The sequence below is a fragment of the Calliphora vicina genome, chromosome 4, assembly GCF_958450345.1.
Source record: "Calliphora vicina chromosome 4, idCalVici1.1, whole genome shotgun sequence".
NCBI classification, from domain to species: domain Eukaryota; kingdom Metazoa; phylum Arthropoda; class Insecta; order Diptera; family Calliphoridae; genus Calliphora; species Calliphora vicina.
Genome location: NC_088783.1, coordinates 55036353 through 55062961, shown reverse-complemented (window position 1 = coordinate 55062961; position 26609 = coordinate 55036353). Strand labels below are relative to the sequence as shown.

Genomic DNA, 26609 nt, shown 5'->3' with positions numbered 1-26609 from the left:
ACTTTCAATAGTATCATGCCCAACACTGAGAGCAATTCTATATCTATTACCACTAATTTTGCGGTCGACCCCACTGTGAGGATTTCATATCGCTATAACGCTTGATTGGCCCTATTGTAGTGGTGGTCGTCGTTGTATTACCTAGAATAGTTCCCATTCTTATGCAGTAATTGTGTGTATTGTATTCGTTACCAATCAAACCAGATGTGGTAATAAAAATTGAATTTTAAATGTTTAAGAAAGTCATTAATCGTGTGAAAACAATTAAAACATTGTTTGTAATCCAACTATTTAAGCAAAGTGTGTATGAGTTGCGTATGTACAATACAATGTAGTTAAAATAGAGTTCGATTTCTAAGTAGGTCTCACAGTTTGAATTTACATATGTAGATTACAATAGTAACACATACAACATTTCAACTAATTCTGCCACTAAAAATAAATAATTCCCTTATATAAATGAGTGTGGTTGCACAAATCTGTTTCATTGTTTTAAATATCACCGGAAGAGTTTAACGTGGAACAATGTCTTCAAACAAACTTCTGGGCATTGTTATAGTTTTAGTAATAAACCACTTAATAAAATCTACAAAATGTTTGGATCCTTATCATGGAGTATTGGAAACAGAGTTAAATTCTCAAGGACGCAGTGTTACTAAGGAACGACAAACTCCTTCAAAAGAAATGAATACAGAGTATTGGTTTGATCAAGGACAAAATAGTTTAAAGAATCGGGTGAATGTAAAACAGAACAATGGAAAAGCTAAAAATGTAATATTCTTTTTGGGGGATGGCATGTCAATTGCAACACTAACAGCGGCGCGCATACTTAAAGGACAGCGACAGGGTCTAAGTGGAGAAGAGTCAGTTTTAACAATGGAGGAATTTCCTTATACTGGATTGAGCAAGGTACATGAACATTTTGTTTATATTAAAGATAAATAATACTTAAAGTGTTAAACTAAACTACATTTTAAAATTTAGACTTATTGTACTAATGCTCAGACGGCCGATTCCGCTTGTAGCGCCACAGCTTATTTGACGGGAGTCAAGACCAATTTACGTTTAATAGGTGTGAATGCTAAAGTAGACTATTTAAATTGTAGTGCTTCTATAGATCCTAAAAATCATGTGGAATCTATAGCATTGTGGGCTCAACAGGCGGGCAAATCCACTGGCATAGTTACTACCACGACTATAACTCATGCCAGTCCTTCTGGCAATTATGCTCATGTAGCTAGCAGACATTTTGAAAGTGATTATGATATAATTAAAAGTGGTATACCTTATACAGAGGATTGTTTGGATATTGCCACACAGTTGATAGAAAATGAGCCGGGTAAAAATTTCAATGTTATGATGGGCGGAGGTTTAACTAAATTTATACCTGCGACACAAAATGATACATTCGGGTCGGTGGGAGAACGACAAGACGGCAAAGATTTAATACAACAGTGGAAAGTAGCAAATCCTCAGGGTGTTTTTGTGTCCAACTTGGAGGACCTAAATAATTTGGATTATAATAAAACCGAAAAGATTTTAGGACTTTTTCATTCCGCTCATTTAGATTATAATTCTCGTAAGAAAGTACTGAATCCCTCTCAGCCAAGATTAAAAGATATGACAGCCAGCACCATAAAAATGTTGCAGAAAAATCCTGAAGGCTTTTATGTGTTCATAGAAGGTGGTCGCATTGATCATGGTCATCATCAAACTAGAGCTGGTTATGCTTTAGATGAAACTCTAGAGTTTGATGAGGCAATTAAAACTGCTGTGGAAATGACCAATGAAGAGGATACTTTAATTGTGGTAACAGCCGATCATTCACATACCATGTCTATGGCTGGCTATCCGGGGCGTGGTAACCCAATTTTAGGTTTAAATGAATATGATTTAGATTTGGATGGTGTACCCTATAGTGTGTTAAATTATGCTGTGGGCCCTAAACAGTATATTGAAGTTAAGGATAATACCTGGAAACGTAAAGATTTAAGGGCAGAGCATCATGATTGTAAGTGGTAATAGATTTCAGGAAATATGGTTAAAATTATTTTTATTATTATTTTAGTTATAGTTAAACCCAGTTACATTAAAAAAGCATCTGGTCATCATGCTGGCGAAGATGTGGCCATATTTGCACGAGGACCACAATCGCATTTATTTACCGGCACTATGGAACAAAACGTTATACCTCATTTAATGGCCTATGCTGCTTGCATAGGCAAGGGTGCAAAGTTGTGTGAGGAGTAGCTGTTAAGACTTGGATTTTTTGTGTGAAGATATTAACATTATGAACAACTTTTTGTAGATTAAATAAAACTTTTAAAATAAATATAAAACATTTCAGCTGTTGTTTTATTGAAAATGATTGTGGGGTTTTGAGAATATAAAATTGTTTCCTAAAGCTACGTTTCCGCATACACCGTAATCGGCACCGAAAACGAAACATTTGCACCGAAAACAGTTCGTTTCAGAAATCGCCAACGAAAATTGGGAACGAAACGGCAGTAACGAAAAACCTGTCATTTAGGGCCGGAACGAAAACAACTTCAGTAGGTTGTTTTCGGTGCTGTAGGAACGAAATTATTTTAATTATTTTTTATTTCAAATTTAAAGAAAATCAAAATGAATAAAAACAAGTAATAAAGTATGGTCGGTCAAGCCCGACCATATAATACCCTACACTAAGTAAAAGAGCAAAAACATTTTTCTTTTAAAATTTCAATAATTTATATTTTTGAGTGATTTTCGGAAGTGGGGTTATATGGGAGCAATGACCAATTATGGACCGATCACCATAAAATTAGGTCGAGTGATTTGTGACTATATGAAAGTTAACTATGTTGAATTTTGTGTGTATAGCAAACATTTTAAGCGATTTATGCACGTTAAAGCAATTCGGAAGCGGGTCTCTATGGGAGCTATGACTAATTATGGACCGATCGTAACAAAATTTGGTGACATGAATTTTGTATATATAAAACTTATGTGGAGCGAAATTTGTGTAGATACATAAATAAATTAAACATTTATGACCGATAAAGTCCAATTTCGAGAGGACATCTGTATGGGGGCTAGGTGAAATAATGGACCGATTTCAGCCAGTTTCAATAGGCAAGAAATTATATGTACCAAATTTTATCGAAATATCTTCAAAATTGCGACCTGTACTCTGCGCACTCTGTTTACATGGACAGCCAGCCAGACGGACGGACATCGTTTAATCGGCTCCGAAAGTGATTCTAAGTCGATCGGTATACTTTAAGGTGGGTGTTAGACCAATATTTTTGGGCGTTACAAACATCTGCAAAAACGCATTATACCCTCCCCACTATGGTGGTGTAGGGTATAAAAATACATTTTCTTTATTGGAAGAGGAAAAAATAATGGATTTTGTCAAAAATAATGAAATTCTATTTAATGTGCGACATCCAAAATTAAAAAATAATTTCGTTTCTGTTTTATGCCGCAACGCACCCAACTGAAACGAAAACAATTCAGAAACGAGACGGTGACGAACAGCAACGTTTTTCAGTTTCAGTATTCGTTATCGGCACCGAATACGGTGTATGCGGAAACCCAGCTTAAATGTGCTAATAAAACAGGTAGTATGAGGTTCGAATGGTCTGAAATTTGAACTTCGGTGTAGAATTGAAGAGTTGGCAAATACGAAATGGGTCTGCAGAAAGGATCAATATTTTATGAAATTGATTGACATTCCATTTGAACTTTCTACATTTTTTCATTTGCGACCCAACAAAGTATATATGTATATTCTGGATCGTTATAGATAGCGAAGTCGATATAGACATGTCCGTCTGTATGTTGAAATCAACTTTCCGTAGCTCCCAAATAACTTAAATACATGATTCATACATCAATATATCTTCCGGCTCGGTTGCTATTTAAAATCGTCAAAATCGGCCCATAAATGGCTGAGATATAAAGAAAAACCAGGACAACCTCGATTTTTGCCCTATTTTTTTTGTTTTATCTATATCTGGATTACTCATTAAGTAATTAATACAGACAATATGGATATCTAATGATAGATATTTCAAAGTCCATTGCAACGATGTATATAAGGCTCTAGTAAGTTGGACCTACAATGGGTCAAAATCGGGAAAAATATTTTTTAACCCGAATTTTTTTTCCATCAAACATTTTTTTAAAATTAAAAAAAAAATTTGGATAAATATTTCAAAGTCCATTGCGACCATGTAAAACTCCTTATGTAAAAGGACAAATGAAGCACTTGACACATCGTACAACACGAAAAAGATACGAAAATATGTCTTTCAAGAGAGAGAAGTTCTTTTTTTTCTAGAACAAGACAGTTTAAATATCATGGAGTAGCACTTGACTGATGATTATCCTGGAGATAACATTTTGAAAGCAGAGCAGAGAATGAGTTTTTTTTATAGAAGATAATCACCCCTATCGCGAATCAATATTTCCCATTTTTCGTTCATAAACTTTGTTCACGTGAAAAAATTCCCCATGTTGTGACATTTTTAGATGAAATTTTGAAAATAATAAACAGGTGTGAATAAATAATTAATGGGACCCAATCTCAAACGCGATTCCCGAGTATTCTAAAGTCAAACGTGACATACGCTTGATCATCTTTAAATATGAAACGTAGCTTAAAACCTTCTGCTTCTGTAGAGGAATGAAAAGTTCTTTGGCTGCGACTACTGTAAACATTCTCGATATTTCTGATCGAAATCCATCTGAATTATGAAGCAGCTCTTAGACTATTTTAAGGTGAATTCAAAACCAGACACCAACCTTCATCGCCTGAATTCCTGAAAATAAAGCAGGATGGTGTAACCGAAATAATTAATAACCCATGAACCAATCTATAAATTGGCCACTCGAAATAAGGCGATCGTATAGTGTTGGTTTTTATGATGACTTTCGAATCATAATACGATATTTTAGGCTGAGACTTTGAAATTTACAAAAAATCGTTGAAAACCATTGATAACTTCCTTGAGAACTCTTAGCCATTTAAGGATTTTTAAAAAGGATTCAAGGAATTTGTTTAATGTTTAACTTAACAGCGTGTTAAGTTACGTTCAATTAACAAGTATAAAATAGTTCTACGATATCCCAAGTTTAGCATAGTGTCCATATGAAAGTTTTCATCTCACAAATCGAATAAATGCAGGACATTTGCTTCACACGCTCTACAGATCGTAACTTTAGATATACCCAAGCGGGAAATGAAAGTATTTATCTATGTTTCGGCTTAGTTTATATAAGCCCATTCCCGTTCGATCACCAATTTTAAGTAAATCTATATAGATCGGTACATTGGTCATTCCTTACTCTTGTGACTTCATTCCATTTTTCTCCTTCCCGAATTATGGTGATGCAGTTAGTGTTAAAGTATTTTCTTTGAAGGCAGATTTCTCCTGGAATAGAATAGATCGGCTCTCAGGTGACTTGGTGTTTTTACTGAGCTTAAGCTAAGATCGTGACTAGTTCGTGTGGATGAGACCCTGAAACATTTCGTTTGACAAATATTTTCTGAGAGACAGCTTGAGCTAGAAGTTGTTAGGGGCTCGGATTGTAAATCTCCTTGTGAGGAAACTACTTTCATCTAATCTTTTTATTTATTTTATTATTTTTATAATTTGTTTGTTTACATTAATTGTTAATTTTGAAAACTTACCCAATATATTATGATCCTCAAAATGGCGCTTGCTATTCTCCTCTTCTGGTATCAGCGGAATACCCGGCACTAAATAACGGCTATCATCGGGAATTTCCAAATACTTTGCCATACGTTTGATATCACGATGCAATAGCAAAGATTCTTGGCGCATTTCCTCAGCCTTTAGACCTTGTATATAGGAATGTAAACGATACATTAGGGGAGCCTGTTTAATTGGATGCAAAGAAATGGCATTGTGAATTTCTTTGCGTTTAAGTTTCCCCGTAAATGCAGCACGACCACTGGAGTTATGGCGTAAAATGTATTGCATCTGGAAAAGAGAAAAGAAATCAAATAAAATATTAATTAAAGTCATTAAAATTTAGAAGCACTCCTTAACAAACCTCATAATTCCAAGTACAAGGTATGCCAGCAAATTTTTGAACACATCTACCAACTTCCACATCCTCATGGGTGCTGTATAAGTTTTTCAAACAGGTGGGTATGTGGGGAGCCACTAAAATGTGATTGAGCAAGTTAGTTAAGAGCCTTAATAATATTGAGAGACAAATTACCCCTTCTTAAAGTTTCACTGCTGAGAATAACACCTGGACCTCCCATGCAGAAGTTCTCATCAAATTCCAAAGATAATAAACCAAACTCCTCACTGTTGCCCTTGCCAGCTTGTCCTTTATAAAAGGTACATTAAATTTAATAAATTATTAGTATAAATTTTGGTTTTTTTCTAACTTACCTATAAATTGCGGCTTTGAACTGTCTATGGACCTTAAAAATTTCTCCAATTTTTGAGGCTCTATATAGACATCATCATCGGCTCGTATAAACCATTCAAATTTATCTATATAATTCTCATACATGTAGTACAGCATCATAAACGACTTCTTTTGTGGGGGATAACGATCATCAACATTTTTCAAACCAATAACGGGCAGTTCATCTGAATAGGAACCCTCCGAACTGAAAAATGCTATACGACCGGGCACCTCTTTGCCCCACGTATCATAAACTGCTCTCGCTCTGCCCTCAATGAAGTTTTTCGCCGTCATAACACCCACAAACACTAAATTCTTTTGAGAGTTTTGTATGTTATCCTCAGCTTTGAGGCCTATAATCTCGAAAGGTGTTTTCTGGTTGGTAGGCTTCATACTACATCGTTTGACTATCTCCAAAGCTCGATAGTTTTTTAATACTGTACCAATGCAAAGGCCAATGGCAATGCCAAAGCAGGCAAAAATAAGCGTCTTACGCTTGGTCATATTATTTTTGGCAAACATTTTTTGTCTTGCTAGTCTTTCTTTTTCTAAATTGTTTGTATTTCACTCTCATTAAGACATTTGATAACTGCAAAGAAATAAATTGAAATAGAAAATAAATTAGAAAAGCGAAGTAGAAAATAGTTTTGCACATGTTTATCGCCAATATACGCACGCAATCTTTTGCAGTGCATAAAAAAATAAATTTAAATTTAGTTTTTATTCAAATTCCCCATTTTTAGCATGAATATTTGTGGTTCTTTTTTGTTGTTGTTGTTGAATTTGTGGCATCACGTCGCGCGTGTGTCTTTCTTAATTTACAGATTTTTGTTCAAATATTATTAAATAATACAAACAATAGCGAATTTCAAATGGGTGCTTGTAAACTTTGTATGCAAAGAATTTTTCAGTTTGTATTTATTTCTATACAGTAGTGGGCAAAATAAAAGCGAAATATGGACCATATTTCCATACCACTATTGGACATTTTATAAAAGAAAATGATTTTAAATATTCGAAGGGTTGCTTTAATAGAGTAGACGATAGTGTGCTTGATTACTAATCTGAGGGTTGTGGGTTCGATTCCCGCCAGAGACTCTGGATGTATCTGCAGACAAGCAAAACGCTACGCAGTTGTTCGGTAAAAACAGGAGTATTAAATATGTAATTTTTATAGCCTTCACCTACGTGAGAATTGTATATAGTACATAAGTTTGTCATTCCGTTTGTAATTTCCACAATATAAATTTCCGACCCTATAAAGTATATGGGGGATTTCACGTCAAGTGAACCAACTTTTAAAAATCGATGTCTTCCGATCGGGATGAAATTTGCAACGAGGGTTAGACCTGTTGGATAGTAATTCAGACACAATTTTCTTAGCAGAATGTGTCCCAAATAGTTTAGATAGCTATTTCTCCAATCTTTCGAAAAAAAATATTTAAAAAAAAAATAAAAAATTTTTAAAATTTTTTTCCGAAATCAAAAACTTTTTTGACTTTTTTTAAATTGGTCTCTGAGTGGGATGCGAGTGGTATTCTATCAAAATAAATGTTTTAACAAAAAAATTGTATGTCTTGAGATACAAAACATTTATTTTGATAGATATTTCAATCGCATCCCACTAAGAGACCAAAAAGCTTTTAAAGCTTTTAGATCCAAGCTTTCTTTTTTTTTTTATTTTTTTTATTTTTTTAAATATTTTTTTTTTCGAAAGATTGGAAAAAAATTCGATTTTGCAAAAAAAAAAAAAAAAAATTTTATATCTTGAGTTAAAAAACATTTATTTTGCTATATATCCCACTCCAGGGATGTTAAATGAAGTTTTCAATTTTGTACCACCCTCCAAAAAAAATTGTACTTTTTGGACCTTCGCGGTACCATTTTTTTAGTTTATTAAAACATCAAAAAGTACATAAAAGTTCAATTGTACACAAAAAACAAAACTTAACATTAACATAGATTAAATTAGCTACTACCGACCAAAAACTACAAATGTTTTAATTTTTTACTGATTTCAGCTGAAGCTCTAAATTGATTACACAAGGCAACAAAATCGGAAAAAAATTTAGAGGCTTTTTAAACCACTACAAAATTTTGATGTATTGTGGTCCAGTAGTACAAATATGGTCCAAATTTTAAATTCTATTAGAGGATTTTTTAAAAAAAAAATGTTTAAGTAAAATTGAGCTTTTTATACTTTTCTCCACATAAGTAATGATAACTCAAGAACGGTTACTCCGATATTATTAAAATAAACTTAAAAAAATTTAAATATACATAACCTATATTCCGTTTAATCGGCTCAGTAGTTTCTGATTTATAATAACAAATTGAAACAAAAATATATTTTTTACGTGAAAATAATAACAAAACAAATGTAAAATTTCCACTCAAAGTTTCGATTTTTCATGAATTTTTTAAGACAAAAAAATTTGATATTTTCATGTAAAAAATATATTGTTTGCTTCAATTTGTCATTATAACTCCGAAACTACTGAGCCGATAAACGCAATATATAAACGGATTAAAGGTTATGTGAGGAAACGTCTATCAAAATTTTGTAATTTTACTTAACAATTTTAAAAAAAAAATTTCTCCATAGAATTGAAAAATTTTACCATTTTTGTACTTAGGTAGCAAATCTATAAAGTGGTTGTTCCCGTCTTTTTTGCTGTTGACCTGTGTTATTGATTGAAACAAAATTTGCAATTCCCATTCGGGAACATTTTTACTAATAGATGTACAATACTACTTGAAATAACATTTCCAGGAGTAAATTTATGGAACCAATTAACACTTCGTTATTAAGGTTGATTTTATATAAAATTGTTTGTAATTTTCTTTAATTTCTTTAACAATATCAATATAGATATTCTGTTTACAAATTGCTTGTGGTTTTTGTAAAAGTTGTTTATATAAAATATTTTAAATTGTACCAAATGAGACGCGGTAGTACCACGGTACTTTAGAAGGTCAAAATGTACCAAAAAAAGTACAATTGTACCAACTTTAACATCCCTGTCCCACTCGTTTCCCACTAAGCGACCAAATAGGTCTAATAGGAAGACCTATTTATTCGCTAAGCTTTCTTTTGAGCAAAAAAAAAATTTTAAAAAAGCGCCCATTTTGGAAAAAAAAATTAGATTTTGCAAAAAAAAGTCTAAAATTGCATGTTTTGAGGTACAAAACATTTATTTTTATAGATATCGGACTCGCATCCCACTACGAGACCAAATAGGTTTTCAAGAAAAATATCTAAGCTTGTTTTTTTTTTTTTTTTTTAAATATTTTTTTTCGAAAGATTGGAGAAATAGCTCAGGGATGTTAAAGTTGGTACAATTGTACTTTTTTTGGTACATTTTGACCTTCTAAAGTACCGTGGTACTACCGCGTCTCATTTGGTACAATTTAAAATATTTTATATAAACAACTTTTACAAAAACCACAAGCAATTTGTAAACAGAATATCTATATTGATATTGTTAAAGAAATTAAAGAAAATTACAAACAATTTTATATAAAATCAACCTTAATAACGAAGTGTTAATTGGTTCCATAAATTTACTCCTGGAAATGTTATTTCAAGTAGTATTGTACATCTATTAGTAAAAATGTTCCCGAATGGGAATTGCAAATTTTGTTTCAATCAATAACACAGGTCAACAGCAAAAAAGACGGGAACAACCACTTTATAGATTTGCTACCTAAGTACAAAAATGGTAAAATTTTTCAATTCTATGGAGAAATTTGTTTTTAAAATTGTTAAGTAAAATTACAAAATTTTGATAGACGTTTCCTCACATAACCTTTAATCCGTTTATATATTGCGTTTATCGGCTCAGTAGTTCCGGAGTTATAATGACAAATTGAAGCAAACAATATATTTTTTACATGAAAATATCAAATTTTTTTTGTCTTAAAAAATTCATGAAAAATCGAAACTTTGAGTGGAAATTTTACATTTGTTTTGTTATTATTTTCACGTAAAAAATATATTTTTGTTTCAATTTGTTATTATAAATCCGAAACTACTGAGCCGATTAAACGGAATATAGGTTATGTATATTTAAATTTTTTTAAGTTTATTTTAATAATATCGGAGTAACCGTTCTTGAGTTATCATTACTTATGTGGAGAAAAGTATAAAAAGCTCAATTTTACTTAAACATTTTTTTTTAAAAAATCCTCTAATAGAATTTAAAATTTGGACCATATTTGTACTACTGGACCACAATACATCAAAATTTTGTAGTGGTTTAAAAAGCCTCTAAATTTTTTTCCGATTTTGTTGCCTTGTGTAATCAATTTAGAGCTTCAGCTGAAATCAGTAAAAAATTAAAACATTTGTAGTTTTTGGTCGGTAGTAGCTAATTTAATCTATGTTAATGTTAAGTTTTGTTTTTTGTGTACAATTGAACTTTTATGTACTTTTTTGATGTTTTAATAAACTAAAAAAATGGTACCGCGAAGGTCCAAAAAGTACAATTTTTTTTGGAGGGTGGTACAAAATTGAAAACTTCATTTAACATCCCTGAAATAGCTATCTAAACTATTTGGGATACATTTTGCTAAGAACAATAGGAATAAGTTACATGGATGAGAAAAATCACATGTTTGGCCAAAATGTCAAATTTTTACCCCCTATAACTCAGAGAGTTCTTGACCGATCTTATTGAAAAATTGTGTCTGAATTATTATCCAATAGGTCATCCCGATCGGAAGACATCGATTATAAAAGTTGGTTCACGTCAAGTCAACCAACCCCCCATATATATTCTGGATCCTTATAGATAGCGGAGTCGATTAAGCTATGTCCGTGTGTCTGTTTGTTTGTCTGTCTGTTGAAATCAACTTTTCAAAGCCCCCAAATAACTTACATACACGATTCAATATCTCCGGAATTCTTCCGGCTCGGTTGCTATTTAAAATCGAGAAAATCGGTCCACAAATGGCTGAGATATAACGAAAAAACCAGGACAACATCGATTTTTGATCTATGTCTGGATTACTAAGTCATTAATATAAACAATATGGATATCTAATGATAGATATTTCAAAGACCTTTGCAACGACGTATATAAGTAAGTTGGACCTACAATGGGTCAAAATCGGAAAAAATATTTTTTAACCCGAATTTTTTTCCGCTAAATTGAAAAAAAAAAAAATAAAATTGTAAAAACAAAAAAAAAAATTTAAATTTAAAAAACAATTCGAAAAAATTTTTTTCTCAAAAAATTAAAAAAACAATTTTGGAAAAAAAATAAATTTTGTTTACCTGAAAATATTTAAAATATAGCTCTATTACTTGTTCAAATGTATTTCGATCAAGAAAAACTGTCAGATCATTATTATTATTATTGGGTGTATAACTTAAAAATGCTGGATTTTTAAAAATGTTTAGCTTTTATTTTCAAACATTTGTACAATATAAATTTATTATTGGCCATTGTTAGCTATGACCTTTCCCCATCTTTCTGGCAACATGTGGATTCCGAGAACTGCTCATCTTTTAAGGTCAAGAACGAATTTAGCCAATTTCGGATACTCTGTTCTGAAGTGAAGCGTATCCCAGAGAGCGTTCTGCATCCATCGAAACAAATAGTAGTCGGACGGGGCAAGGTCTGGACTATAAGGCGGATGAGGCAAAACTTCCCAACCACTTCATTCTAAATAGCTTTTAACATGTATTGCATGTGGCTGAGCGTTGTCATGATGGAATATTATGGTACTGTACAGGTTCCATGTGATGGTCTGGTCATATTTCAGCAGCTCATAATAGATAGGACCCTTTTGCTCCCAACAAATACAGAGCATTTCCTTAGCGTCATGTATATTTGGCTTTGGTGTCGATTGGGCTGCTAGGCCGGGCTTCACGTACGATATCTTACTCTTCGGGTTATCGTTATTTTTCATCGTTGATTCAGTGCAAAAATTATTTTCTTTTATAGCTTTAAAACATTATTTCGGACATGCAAAATCGTCAAAATCGTGCTTGAATAGCTCCCAATGATTTGGTATTCAAACATTTTTGGCTGGTCTTCCGTGTCAAAATCACCACTTCGGAATCGAATAAACTATCTCTCTCACGTTGATGTCGACGAAACACATTCACCATAATTTGGTGAGCCATTGGTGTGCTTCAGCGGCACCTTTACAAATTAAAGAAGTAAAGCAAAACTTCCCGCATATGACGCTTTATGTTGCCACATAATGCGAAATTTTCGCATAACTATTTTCAGTAACTATGATACACCATTTAATGTAAATCCCGCATTTTTGAGTCATACACTCAATATTTAATGCCAAATTAAGAAAACACTGTAGTGCAGTGGTCGACACCTGGGATCGAACGCGACCTATTCAGATGTACACAACATGAATGAGAACGAAACTCGTAAAATGATCACAAGGGAAACCAATTGGTGGTTTTGCATCAAAAATACAATCTGAAAATTTGTTTTATGCAATATTACAATTTGGCATATTTTCTTTCTTTGTGCCGACCACTGCTGTTGTGCTATATATCCAAATTTCAAAGATTTTGTCTAAATATTTAGACACATATTAAACATCAATTTAACTTTTATATACGGGTGCAAACGCCCCTGAATTCTAATCATTAGCTTTTAGAAAAAAAAATGTATGCAACATTTGTACAATTTCTACTCGAATGTATCGTGTGTGTATTCATTTCACTTGTGATATTTTGTTTGTAGGATTTTTTTTCTTTATTTGCCCTTCTAAATGAAGCTTATTTATTAATAATTGTGCATGCCTTATTTAAAAGTCAAATTTCATAGAAGACAACAAAAATCAATTTCATGAATGAACGAATGAATGGATGAATGCAAAAAAGCCAAGTGCAACGTTTTACTTTGTTAGTTTTTTTTAGAAAGAAAAAAAAACTACAATAATCAGATGGAGAACAAAATAAAGATATTCATTCATTCGTTAATATCAAATGGTATGACCGACCGACCGTCCGACAAACATAGAAGCTAAACTAATGCAACATGTGGGTCTAAATATTACAAAAAAAAATATGGAAAATATTTCATGCGAATATGAACACAAACGTTATTGTAGGCCAACAACGACTATAAAGTAGACTACATGACATTAAAATATGAATTTAAAATCGTAAAATTAGGATTTGCAATAAAATGTTTTAGCTAATCGAAATTTCCATATCAAAATTTCAATCTTAAAGATTCGAAATTAGAATTTCAAATGTGCAATAATCCCCCATATCGCGAATCAATATTTCACATGAAATATGTTCCCTTTACCCATTTCTCGTTCATCAACTTTGTTCACGTGAAAAAATCCCCATGTTGCGAAATTTTTTGATGGAATTTTGTAAACAATAAACTGCTGTTGTGAACAAAAATCAACTTTTGTGAATGAAAAGTTCATGGGCATATCACGATAGCAATTTTAACTTCGAGGGCCAAAGATTGTGAAAAATCGTTGGACCTGTCTGTAAACCGAATACCTTTCTTTTCTTAAAATGACACGTTTTCGTTCTTAAAACGTATCATTTAAATATGCGTTTTACTTTCAAGTAAACTTGTATTCGAAAGTGAAAATAACATGTTTTTGAAAACGACTAGATTGCAGAACAGGAGCGAAGTTTTTTTATTCGCCCTGTTCTGTCCGAGTTAGGTTTTCATTTTTAAAACAAATTCATATATTTTGGCGTTTTTTAAATCAAATCCACATGATTTCGGGTAAACAATTCTGTTTCAAGGCAGATGCAGAACATTAATTTCTAATAATTACTGATAAGGATTCGAAGTTCTTAGTGATTTGGCTAACTCGTTGTTTTCATTCATTCAGCTTCCGTGTTGAGAGCCAGATTTATAGCCAGCAGATCAACCGGTAGCCAATTCAACAAGATAAATAACGACTTCAGGGAGGATAAAGGAGTCTTGTCCTTATCTTTGTGCTATTAAGCGAGAGACCCTCCTTACTTCCCGAACCGAGCAAGGGTTAGGAGAGCGATAATCACCCCTATCGCGAATCAATATTTCACATGGAATATATTCCCTTTTTCCATTTCTCGTTCATCAACTTTATTCACGTGAAAAATTTGCTCATGTTGTGAAATTTTTAGACGGAATTAATTTCCAATTTTCGGACATGTTCCAAATTGTGTGAAATGTTAATAAAAATTTGTGTTAATTTGAAAGAAAACTCAACCAGCCCAATCATGAATAAACAATTGGAAGGAGTTTTTTCGCTTTTCTCAATTGTATACCCTTCGCCATGAGTGGCTTGTCATTCCGTTTGTAATTTCTACATTTTTCATTTGCGACCCCACATATTCTGGATCGTTATAGATAGTGAAGTCGATGTAGCCATGTCCGTCTATATGTTGAAATCAACTTTCCGTAGCCATTGAATAACTTACATACATGATTCATACATCAATATGTCGGGAATTCTTCCGGCTCGGTTGCTATTTAAAATCGACAACATCGGCCCATAAATGGCTGGGATTTAAGGAAAAAACCGATAAAACCTCTATTTTTGGCTTATTTTTGATCTACATATATCTGGATTACTATGTCATTAATATAGACAATATGGATATCTAATGATAGATATTTTAAAGTCCATTGACCTACAATGGGTCAAAATCGGGAAAAATATTTTTTAACCCGAATTTTTTTTCATCAAAAATTTTTTTTGTCATAAATTATTATTCAAAAAAAATTTAAAAAAAAATTGGAAAAAAACTTTTTTTACAAAAAAATTAAAAAAAAATTTCGAAAACAAAAAAATTGAAAAAACAAATTTTAAATAAATTTAAATAAAGTTCGAATTTTTCGAACAAGTATAAATAAGCAAATACATATGTATGTATTTTAGTAACAAATGCATCAGACAATTTTTATAAACTTTCCATCTGTTTATAGTGCAGAATATTAGAAATACATTGAAACTAGTACATTTAGTAGTAGTGTGCTGCATATTATGACTGTGTCTAACTGACATACGACTAATGCAAATCACCCGGAAAGGATTATCTAATAAAGAAAAACATTCTAAATACACAAACAAGCTGAACAACAGCAACAAACAAACAAAACTTAAGTGTCTGAAGAACACTTATTAAAATGATTGTCATTCATTGCATTATTTAGAAATGGGAATTGTTTATAGATTGAAGAGTTTTCAATTTAAATGCAGCTGGATTTTGAAAAGAGAAAAACAAATATTCAAGTACAGGAAAACTATGATATAAAAATTCAAATTAACATGCAACATAAATTGAAATCAATTTATGGTGGGGAATGGTTGTAGTGAAAATAAATACTAGAGGAAATGGATTAAAATGGAATGTATCTTATCAGAGATTGTGAAAATAGTTTGAAGTGGAAATTAGTTTCATTCATAGCAATATTAATAGGGGTTTTTGAATTCGAAATAGGGGTTTTTGAATTGCAATTGGAATCCCAGAGATAATATAGTTGTACATTTTTCCTGTATTTTACATAAATATATACATTTCTGCCATTTAATGTCACAACAAGGAGAATTTTTTCATTTGAACAAAGTTGAACGAAAAAAGGAAAAGGGAAAATATTTCATGTGAAATATTGATTCGCGATAGGGGTAATTACTGCATGAAGATTGTCGTAAAACTCAACAAGAGCTTGGGAGCTACTCCAGCAGCAATTTCAAAACGTTTGCGAGCAGCAGGATTTATACAAAAGTAGGGAAATTGAGTATCATACGAATTGAAACCGAGAGACATTGAAAGACTATTTTACAATAACCCGAAGAGTAAGAGATCGTATGTAAGAGATCGTAGCCAAATATCCATGGCGCTAAGATAATTCTTTGTATTTGGTTGGAGAAAAAGGGTTCTATCTCTTATGAGCTGCTGAAATCTGATCGGACACATGTTGCAATCGGTGTTGTCATAGAATCCAATAATTGTCGGAATCGGTTTTGAAATCGACAAAAAAGGTACAGTTGACTTATGAAATCCAATGTAATTTTTTGTTAATAGATAAAGAATTTAATTCTAGATCGAATATAAAACCGATAACTTTCGATTTCACGAGACCAATATACTTTTTCTGTCGTTTTCAAAACCGATTCCAACAATGATTGGATTCTACGACAACCCCGAATACCTGTTTAAAAACTATTTAGAATAATGTGATTGGGAAGTTTCGCCGCACCTGTTTTATAGTCCAAACCTTGCACCGTCCGACTACTATTTCTTTCGATCGATGCACAACGCCTCACTTTATTAGAACAGAGTTTCCTAAATTGGCGTGATTCGTTCTTGGCCTCAAAATATGATCAATTCTTATGGTTCGGAATCCATATGTTGTCAGAAAGATGGGAAAAAGTGGCCGATACTTTGAATAAATTAATCACCCCTATCGCGAATCAATATTTCACATGAAATATGTTCCCTTTTCGTTTCATCAACTTGGTTCACGTTAAAAAATTCCCCATGTTGTGGAATTTTTAGATGGAATTTTGTAAACAATAACCCTTATCGCGAATCAATATTTCACATGAAATATGTTCCCTTTTCCCATTTTTCGTTCATAAACTTTGTTTACGTGAAAAAATTCTCCACGTTGGGAAATTTTTAGAATTTTTGTAAACAATAAACAGCTGTTACGAACAAAATCAACTATTGTGAATGAAAAGTTCAGTGGAATATCACGATAGCAATTTTCCCTTCGAGGGAAATGGATATTTCATGGGAACATAAATTTCACATGTTTTTTATGATAGGGGTGAATAAACAGCTGTTACGAACAAAATCAATTATTGTGAATGAAAAGTTCATTGGGAATTTCACGATAGCATGTATATTTCATGGGAAGAAAATTTCACATGTTATTGCCGATAGGGGTGAATATTGTACGAATGTTTCAAAATAAAATCCTGTTTCACGATGTCGAAAGAAAAATGATTCGAACAAATTTGTATGAAAACTATTCGAAAGAATTTTAAAAACTGAGTGTTTTTCATACAAATTTGTTCGACTCATTTTTCTTTCGACATCGTGAAACAGGCTTTTAGCTTTTATTTTGAAACATTTGTACAATATTCACCCCTATCGGCAATAACATCTGAAATTTTGGAAAAAATCCAGCATTTTCAAGTCATACACCCAATATATCGGTTTTATACCCTTCACCTTCGTGAGAAGGGTATATATAATTTTGTCATTCCGTTTGTAATTTCCACAATATTGTTTTTACTTCCCTATAAAGTATAGATATGCTGGATCCTTATAGATAGCGGAGTCGATTTAGCCACGCCTGTCGGTCTGTCTGTTAAAATCAACTTTCCGAAGCAACCAAATAACTTATATACAAGATTCATACATCAATATCTTCGGAATTCTTCCGGCTCGGTTGATGTTCAAAGTCGGTCCACAAATGGCTGAGATATAAGGAAAAAACCAGGACAACCTCGATTTTTGACAATATGGATATCTAATGATAGATATTTCAAAGACCTTTGCAACGACGTATATAAGACCATAATAAGTTAGACCTACAATGGGTCAAAATCGGAAGAAAAATTTAACCCAATTTTTTTCAGTTTTTTTTCGCTAAATATTAAAAATAAAAAAATTTAAAAACAAAAAAAATTTTAAAAATTTAAAAAAAACAATTCGAGATTTTTTTTCCAAAAAATGAAAAAAACAACTTTGGAAAAAAAATAATTTTTGTTTATTTAAAAATATTTAAAATTTTTATTTTGAAGTATAATTTGGTGAATGGTATATATGATTCGGCACAGCTGAATATAGTAGCTCTCTTGTTTAATTTGAAATTAATTCAAAATTAACCGAAATCGGCTAGATTAAGAACCTTGTCTTCGTGATATAGTTTTTTTTTTTTAGATATTTCCAATTTGAATCCACAAGACATTTCAAGTTTGCCATGGTTTACAAATACAACTTTTCGTCTCTTATTCGACTATATGCAGGACATTGGCACATGAGCCAAATTACTGCTTTCGATATCGAATAAAATGTATCGCCATTCGATATCGAGCAATACGTTTAGTACATTTTATTATAATTTCGATAACGTATCATTCATTTTGAGTGTTGGCCTATTAAGCTTCAGAATCTATTTTTTTCTTTTTCTCTAGCTTTGAGTTTCCTCAAAGGATGTCGATCGTTCTTTCGGCTGTAGGGATCTGCCAGTTTCTGACATGATCATTCATTGCACATTCCTTAAGTTCAATCTTAAAGGGTTTGGCAGTTTCAAGGGGGACAGAATCCATATTCTATCCTTTAAAATTAGTTTGAAATTTTAGAAAGCATTTAAAATTCTTCATTTAGATTTTGCTGCACACATTTTAATGTGTTTTTAAATTTTGTTTGAAAATTTTCTGCATTCTTTAATTAAATGCTTTTAATGTATAGTTTTCCTTAAGTTTATTTGTTTATTTGTTTATTTATTTTTTTATTATCTTCCATTGCAAATTTATATCGTTTTCATGTCTATATAAAAAATATTCACTCAATCGCAAAAAAAAACACAAACTATTTTAAACGTACATATTTCGCAGTCAATTTGGGTTAAAACATCGCACACATGATACACTGTTGCTGCTCTGCTGTGGATCATTATATGGACACGGAGCACATGTTTCCGCAACAAATGAAAAATTTTATGATTTTCAAGTTAAATTAAAACTACTTTTATTGTGTGTATCTATGAGCAACAATTTTGTTATTTTGTTTATATTTATTATGCGTTAATTGCGTAAACATTTCTGTTAGTTTTTTCTGTTCTTCAGTATTCACAATGTTAATAAACAATTGAAAAGTTTTCCTTTAAAAACTGAAATTCAATTGAAAATTCTTTAATCATTTTGTATGTTCTGTAAAGATTTATGTTAATTTATCATCAATTTATCTATAAACAATTGAATCATTTTGTTATTTTTTATTTTGGCTAAAATTTAAGGCAATATTTCAAACAGTTTTGAGTTTTTTTTTTTTTGAAAACCACATTTCTCTTACAAACAAATATTAATTTAGTTTTGGGTAACATTGTACAGCATTTTTGATTTAGTCTAAACGTCATGACGTTGCTAATGAACTGTAGTAAATGACTTATGGGTAGAATAATTTAAGAAAGTTGTGGTCGGTCGTCACTAAAACAACTGTATATTTTGAGGTCCTCGAGAAAACCACCCAAAAAATATGTTGTCACAAACTTTAATAAAACTAATGACAGAAGAAACATAACTGAAACAATGCCAAACAAAAATGGTTTTAGATGAAGGGTATGCCAAAATTCGTCTCCATCTACTATACTGCCCGTATTTTTTTTAATTACTACTTATATTTGCTTAATAATCATGCAATACCTATTTGAAATTGACCCCTACAAACACTTATTTTTATTTTCTTTATCTAACTTAACGTTTTTAATTGCGTTTATTTGCTTAAAGCAAGACAAGTTTGGTTTTAACTTGGTTTAATATTTATTTTGTTTACTACAACTACTTGTGTGTTTTATCACCAAGTTTAAATATTATTAAAATCTACAAGTATGAAAATAAAATAAAAAAAACAAAATATGTATTCATATTCGCTTAAATTACGTATAAAAACATATCGTGTGATATGAAATGTCATAATTTCATTTTGTAGTTATTGCCATTGCTAAATACATAAATTATTTAATGAATGAATGAAATTTTTCAAATATACATACTGTCAAAAGAAAAGCGACTTTTTGTTTATATAGTAGATAACACAATTATTATCATAAAAATTTCATAATCAGTAATTATAATTAATAAAAGAGTTAATGTTATATAGATTGGATGGTCAATTATTGCAAAAAGTTATTTCAAATTACTCCATTTTAGTAAGCTTCAATTGTGGGTCTTTCTATAGTCTTAATTAAGCTTCAATCGTAGGTATTTTTATAGTGTAAATTAAGCTACAATTGTTGGACATTCCATAGCATAAATTAAGCTTCAATCGTAGGTCTTTTCATAGCCTAAATTAAGCTTCAATCGTAGGTCTTTCCATAGTCTAAATTAAGCTTCAATTGTAGGTATTTCCATAGTCTAAATTAAGCTTCAATTGTAGGTCTTTCCATAGTCTAAATTAAACTTCAATCGTAGGTCTTTCCATAGTCTAAATTAAGCTTCAATTGTAGGTCTTTCCATAGTCTAAATTAAGCTTCAATCGTAGGTTTTTCCATAGTCTAAATTAAGCTTCAATCGTAAGTATTTCTATAGTATAAATTAAGCTTTAATCGTAGGTATTTTTATAGTCTAAATTAAGCTTCAATCATAGGTCTTTCTATAGTCTTAATTATGCTTCAATGGAAGGTCTTTTTATATTCTAAATTAAGCTTCAATCTTAGGTCTTTCTATAGTCTTAATTATGCTTCAATCGTAGTTTTTTCTATAGTCTTAATTATGCTTCAATCGTAGGTCTTTCTATAGTCTTAATTATGCTTCAATCGTAGGTCTTTCTATAGTCTAAATTAAGCTTCAATCATAGGTCTTTCTATAGTCTTAATTATGCTCCAATGGAAGGTCTCTTTATAGTCTAAATTAAGATTAAATCGTAGGTCTTTCTATAGTCTAAATTAAGCTTCAATTGTAGGTCTTTCCATAGTCTAAATCGTAGGTCTTTCCATAGTCTAAATTAATCTTCAATGGAAGGTCTTTCTATAGTCTAAATTAGGCTTCAATCGTAGGTCTTTCTAAAGTCTAAATTAAGATTCAATCGTAGGTCTTTTTATAGTCTAAATTTAGCTTCAATCATAGGTATTTCTAAAGTCTTAATTATGCTTCAATCGTAGGTCTTTCTAAAGTCTAAATTATGCTTCAAACGTAGGTCAGTCCATAGCATAAATTAAGCTTCAATCTTAGGTTTTCCTATAGTCTAAATTAAGCTTCAATCGTAGGTCTTTTCATAGCCTAAATTAAGCTTCAATCGTAGGTCTTTCTATAGTCTAAATTAAGCTTCAATCGTAGGTCTTTCCATAGTCTAAATTAAGCTTCAATCGTAAGTATTTCTATAGGTCTTTCTATAGTCGTAATTATGCTTCAATCGTAGGTCTTTCTAAAGTCTAAATTATGCTTCAAACGTAGGTCATTCCATAGCGTAAATTAAGCTTCAATCTTAGGTTTTCCTATAGTCTAAATTAAGCTTCAATCGTAGGTCTTTCCATAGTCTAAATTAAGCTTCAATTGTAGGTCTATCCATAGTCTAAATTAAGCTTCAATCGTAGGTCTTTCCATAGTCTAAATTAAGCTTCAATCGTAAGTATTTCTATAGTATAAATTAAGCTTTAATCGTAGGTCTTTTTATAGTCTAAATTAAGCTTCAATCATAGGTCTTTCTATAGTATAAATTAAGCTTTAATCGTAGGTCTTTTTATATTCTAAATTAAGCTTCAATCTTAGGTCTTTCTATAGTCTTAATTATGCTTCAATCGTAGGTCTTTCTATAGTCTTAATTATGCTTCAATCGTAGGTCTTTCTATAGTCTAAATTAAGCTTCAATCATAGGTCTTTCTATAGTCTTAATTATGCTCCAAAGGAAGGTCTCTTTGTAGTCTAAATTAAGATTAAATCGTAGGTCTTTCCATAGTCTAAATCGTAGGTCTTTCCTTAGTCTAAATTAAGCTTCAATGGAAGGTCTTTCTATAGTCTAAATTAGGCTTCAATCGTAGGTCTTTCTAAAGTCTAAATTAAGATTCAATCGTAGTTTTTTCTATAGTCTTAATTATGCTTCAATCGTAGGTCTTTCTATAGTCTTAATTATGCTTCAATCGTAGGCCTTTCTATAGTCTAAATTAAGATTCAACCTTAGGTTTTTCTATAGTCTAAATTAAGCTTCAATCATAGGTCTTTTCTATAGTCTAAATTAGCTTCAATCGTCGGTATTTCTATAGGCTAAATTAAGCCTCAATCGCAGGTCTTTTTATAGTCTAAATTAAGCTTCAATCGTAGGTCTTTTTATAGTCTTAATTAAGCTTCGATCCTAGGACTCATATTCCATCCGAAATGATGTCAGCAAATTAAATCGGCTAGAAAATAGTTTGATATTGTTTGTCATCATTTAATTTGCTTTATGTTTTTATACCCTTCACCTTCGTGAGAAGGGTATATATCAGTTTGTAATTTCCACAATATAATTTTCCGACCCTATAAAGTGTATATATTCTGGATCCTTATAGATAGCGGAGTCGATTAAGCCATGTCTGTCTTTTGAAATCAACTTTCCGAAGCCCCCAAATAGCTAACATACACGATTCATACATCAATATCTCCGGAGTAAAATCGAGAAAATCGGTCCACAAATGGCTGAGATATAAGGAAAAAACCAGGACATCCTCGATTTTTTACATATTTTTGACCTATATCTAGATTACTAAGTCATTAATATAGACAATATGGATATCTAATCATAGATATTTCAAAGACCTTTGCAACGACGTATATAAGACCATTGTAAGTTGGACCTACAATGGGTCAAAATCGGAAACAATATTTTTTAACCCGAATTTTTTTTTTTACCAAGTTTTTTTTTTGCGCTAAATATTAAAAAAAATTTGAAAAAACAAAAAAAAAAAATAAAACAATTCGAACATTTTTTTTCAAAAAATTGGTCAAAATCGGAACAAATATTTTTTAACACGAATTTTTTTTCACCAAATGTTTTTTTTTTCGCTAAATATAAAAAAAAAAAATTTAATTTTTAAAAAAAAAAATTTAAATTTAAAAAAAAAAAACAATTCGTAATTTTTTTTTTTGTTTAATTTTGTTTCCCTAAAAATATTTAAAATTTTTATTTTGAAGTATAATTTGGTGAAGGTTATAAAAGATTCGGCACAGCCGAATATAGCTCTTTTACTTGTTGAAGATTATTTGTTACTTGCAGTTTTTTTTAACAGATCTTGTTAAAATCCCCTTTTTTTAAATTTACAAAATTTTTAAAGTTACTTTGTTGCTATACTTACATTTTATTATACGTATTTTGCTGATTACTTTCAATAAAATTTCTGTGGTATTTGCATTATGTTGAACTGTTGAAGGGAGGCACTTTATATATAACACGTCTAGTGGTTAATGACTTTTACTGCAGTCTCAAATTGCAATTTGTTTTCCGATTAATTCTTGATTTTTTTTTTAAGTTTGTTGAATGTTTTTTTTATATTTTAACTGATAGTAATGATTGATTTCTTTTTAAAAGCGCTAAAAATCAGTTGGTTCTAATAATTATTTAATTTTTCATATGAAAATTTATGCTAAACAAAAATTAACACTATAAATAAACAAACAAAATATAACAATAATAATAAAAAAGCAAACAAAACAAACTAGCAGTGACACAAATTTTCAAAAAGACCACAAAAGAATCTTGAGCAAAGAAAATGTGGGGCTTCTAAAAACTCTTATGGATTTTCGTTTAAAATCTTTTTCGTGCATTTGACATCTGCTTTTTTTTTTATTAAAATTACCACAAACCACAAGTTATTTTTGATGTTATTATAATTTAGAATATGCACTTGGAATTTCTTTAAACCATCACTTTTTTTTTAAATAAAATAAATAAAAGATATAACAAATTATAAGAAAACAAAATGTTAAAAACAAACACGTCAAATTCCAACGAATCGCCTCATTTAACTGAACTCTTTGTGGAACTTTAGCTTTTGGATACAAATGTTGAATACATTCATTCCGTTTAATTAAGAGCTAAACGTTTTTGTGGTTATTTTTTAAAAAAAGAGCGTGTAAAACGTGTAAGAGAAGAGTGTTTATAGTCGTAGTATTTGCATGAGTAATTTTGTATTAAATAGATAGATACACTCTTTGTATCTTTTAGGTTGTCAAAAGGGGATTGTTTGTTTTGTTGATTTCTTTTGAAGTGATCGAGAAATACAAGTTTTATTGACGTTTACTAGCAATAAGTATGAAGAGCCTTACTCCATTTCTTCCTCTTTTTTTTCCATAAAATAAATGAGTAACGTGCTAGACGTCATAAATTGTTGTATGAAAAATCAATTAGATGAGTATGATTAGCGCTAGAGGCAAGGGTTGCCAATTGTTATAAATTTTTATAATTTTAGGGATAATGTAGTCTGTTTTTTACAACAAAAATTTCCTTATAAAGGGTCTTTCATTAAATAGGAATCCTATCTTGAAATTTAAATAAAACAAAGTGTGTGTGAGGTATCATCGACATTTTGTATTTCTTTGAAAGGTATAGAATATAACATCGTGCAAATGTCCACCGATGTTCAATGACTCTGGCGCATAAATCAGACTGAATTTAACCTATGACATGTGTTATGTTGGCTTTGATGGCCAATGTGGTTTGTGGCTTATTCGCATAGACCTGGGTCTTAAGAAAACCTCACAAGATAAAGGTTAACGGCATCAAATCGCATGATCTCGGTTGCCAGTTTTCGTCACCTCCACGTGAAATAACTATACCCTTAATCACTCTTACAGAATTCACACCAAACAGTGACATTTTCGAGATACATTGGCCGCTCTTGGATCTCATGTGGATTGGTGTCGTCTCAAATTCGACAATTTTGTTGGTTGACGTACCTATTCATACAGAAATAGGCCTCACCGTAAAATGGGCGAAACGCGAGGAACGTTGCCCGAACAGAAGAACATCCATTTTGATAACATAATTTTATCATTTGTACGTGTTGAACGCTATATACATCCTTTGTGATTTGCCAAAACAAACTGACAAAATGACAGCGAATTCGACAGATGTAGCTTCAATAATATGGCCGCTACCAACTGTGAAAGTTCGGAAGTCGCTATTGGAAGACTACATTGCAACAGATTTCTTTGCTCGAAAGTAAAACGGGTAAATCCTATGAACAGAACTTTGTTTTAAAATTATTATTAAAAGCCACGCCTACTTGAAAGTAGGCGTTGTCTACTGTAAACTGAAAACTTTAACAAGAACCGAAATCCCGTTTTATACCTTCGCGAGAAGGGTATATATAAGTTTGTCATTACTTTTATAATTCCACAATATAATTTTCCGACCCTATAAAGTATATATTTTCTGGATCCTTATAGATAGCGGAGTCGATTAAGCCACGTCTATCTGTTGAAATCAATATCCTGAAGACCCCAGATATCTTCGGTATCCAAATCTTTAATAATTTTGTCAGACATGCTTTCGAGAAGTTTCCTATTTAAAATCAGCAAAATCGGTCCACAAATGGCTGAGTTATGAGGAAAAAACCAGGACAACCTCGATCTTTGACCTATTTTTGACCTATATGATAGATATAATGATAGATATTTCAAAGACTTTTGCAACGACGTATATAAGACCATAATAGTTGGATATAAGTTGGACCTACAATGGGTCAAAATCGGGGAAAAAAAATTTTTAACTCGATTTTTTTTTACCAAAAAATAAAAAACAAAAAAAAAAGTGTATCAAACATTTCTTCACTCATTCGGTACAGGTTTCAAAAGCTATTATGACAAATTAGGAATAACTGAATTTAAATAATAATCTTGGATCAGGAAATTCGAGGGTGGGGCAATAAGTTCGCGACTTTATTTTAAATTTCCCGTCTCTTAACAGTTGACTCCTTTCAAAATTTGAACAATCCGTGTCATCTAGTTTGTGCTTGACTACTTCGTGGCTTGAGAAGAAATTGGAAAAAATTAATTTTGTCTGCTCATTAGGCATTATTTTTTTGGGGAAAAACCATTACTCAAATAATGATAAATAATATGGGAACTCTGCACCATTAATTTAAAAGGTAAACAAAGTTGTTTGGTTAATTTCGTTGTGGCCATACTAGTACGGAAGATGACAAACATTCTAAAGGCACAGTTGATGTCTCTACACCAGAAACAATTAAAAAAAATCACGATATGGTATTGCCGACGGAGACTGAAGAATATATGTGATATCGAACAGCTGTTCTCGGTTATGTCCTTATCCTTATGAGATTAGGATTTGTCATGAACTATGTTGCATCTCTGATTGAAGCATCCACAACAGGTTAACATTGTGTTGGCTACCACCGGGTCACAAGGTCCAATTTATATTTTTGAGTGATTTTCGGAAGTGGGCCTTATATGGGGGCTATGACCAATTATGGACCTATCACCATGAAATTAGGTCATGTGATTTACGT

The 26609-nt window shown here is 31.4% G+C and overlaps 2 protein-coding genes across 2 annotated transcripts in view; one reads left to right on the top strand and one right to left on the bottom strand.

Moving 5' to 3' along the window:
* Chsy (Chondroitin sulfate synthase) overlaps positions 1-23647 on the bottom strand; it is a 28850-nt gene extending 5203 nt beyond the window's left edge. Inside the window, exons 1-5 of the mRNA XM_065507385.1 lie at positions 23436-23647; positions 6417-7024; positions 6238-6351; positions 6067-6179; positions 5681-5993 (exon numbers count right to left, since the gene is read on the bottom strand). Coding sequence (XP_065363457.1) covers positions 5681-5993; positions 6067-6179; positions 6238-6351; positions 6417-6957 — 1081 coding nt within the window. The 5' untranslated portion in view covers positions 6958-7024; positions 23436-23647. The remainder of the gene's footprint in view (positions 1-5680; positions 5994-6066; positions 6180-6237; positions 6352-6416; positions 7025-23435) is intronic.
* Alp11 (Alkaline phosphatase 11) lies at positions 526-2341 on the top strand. The gene is made up of 3 exons (XM_065509910.1): positions 526-909; positions 985-2011; positions 2069-2341. Exons 1-3 carry the CDS (start codon positions 526-528, stop codon positions 2248-2250), a joined length of 1593 nt encoding a protein of 530 aa, XP_065365982.1. The 3' UTR covers positions 2251-2341.
* Positions 23648-26609: the final 2962 nt, after the last annotated feature.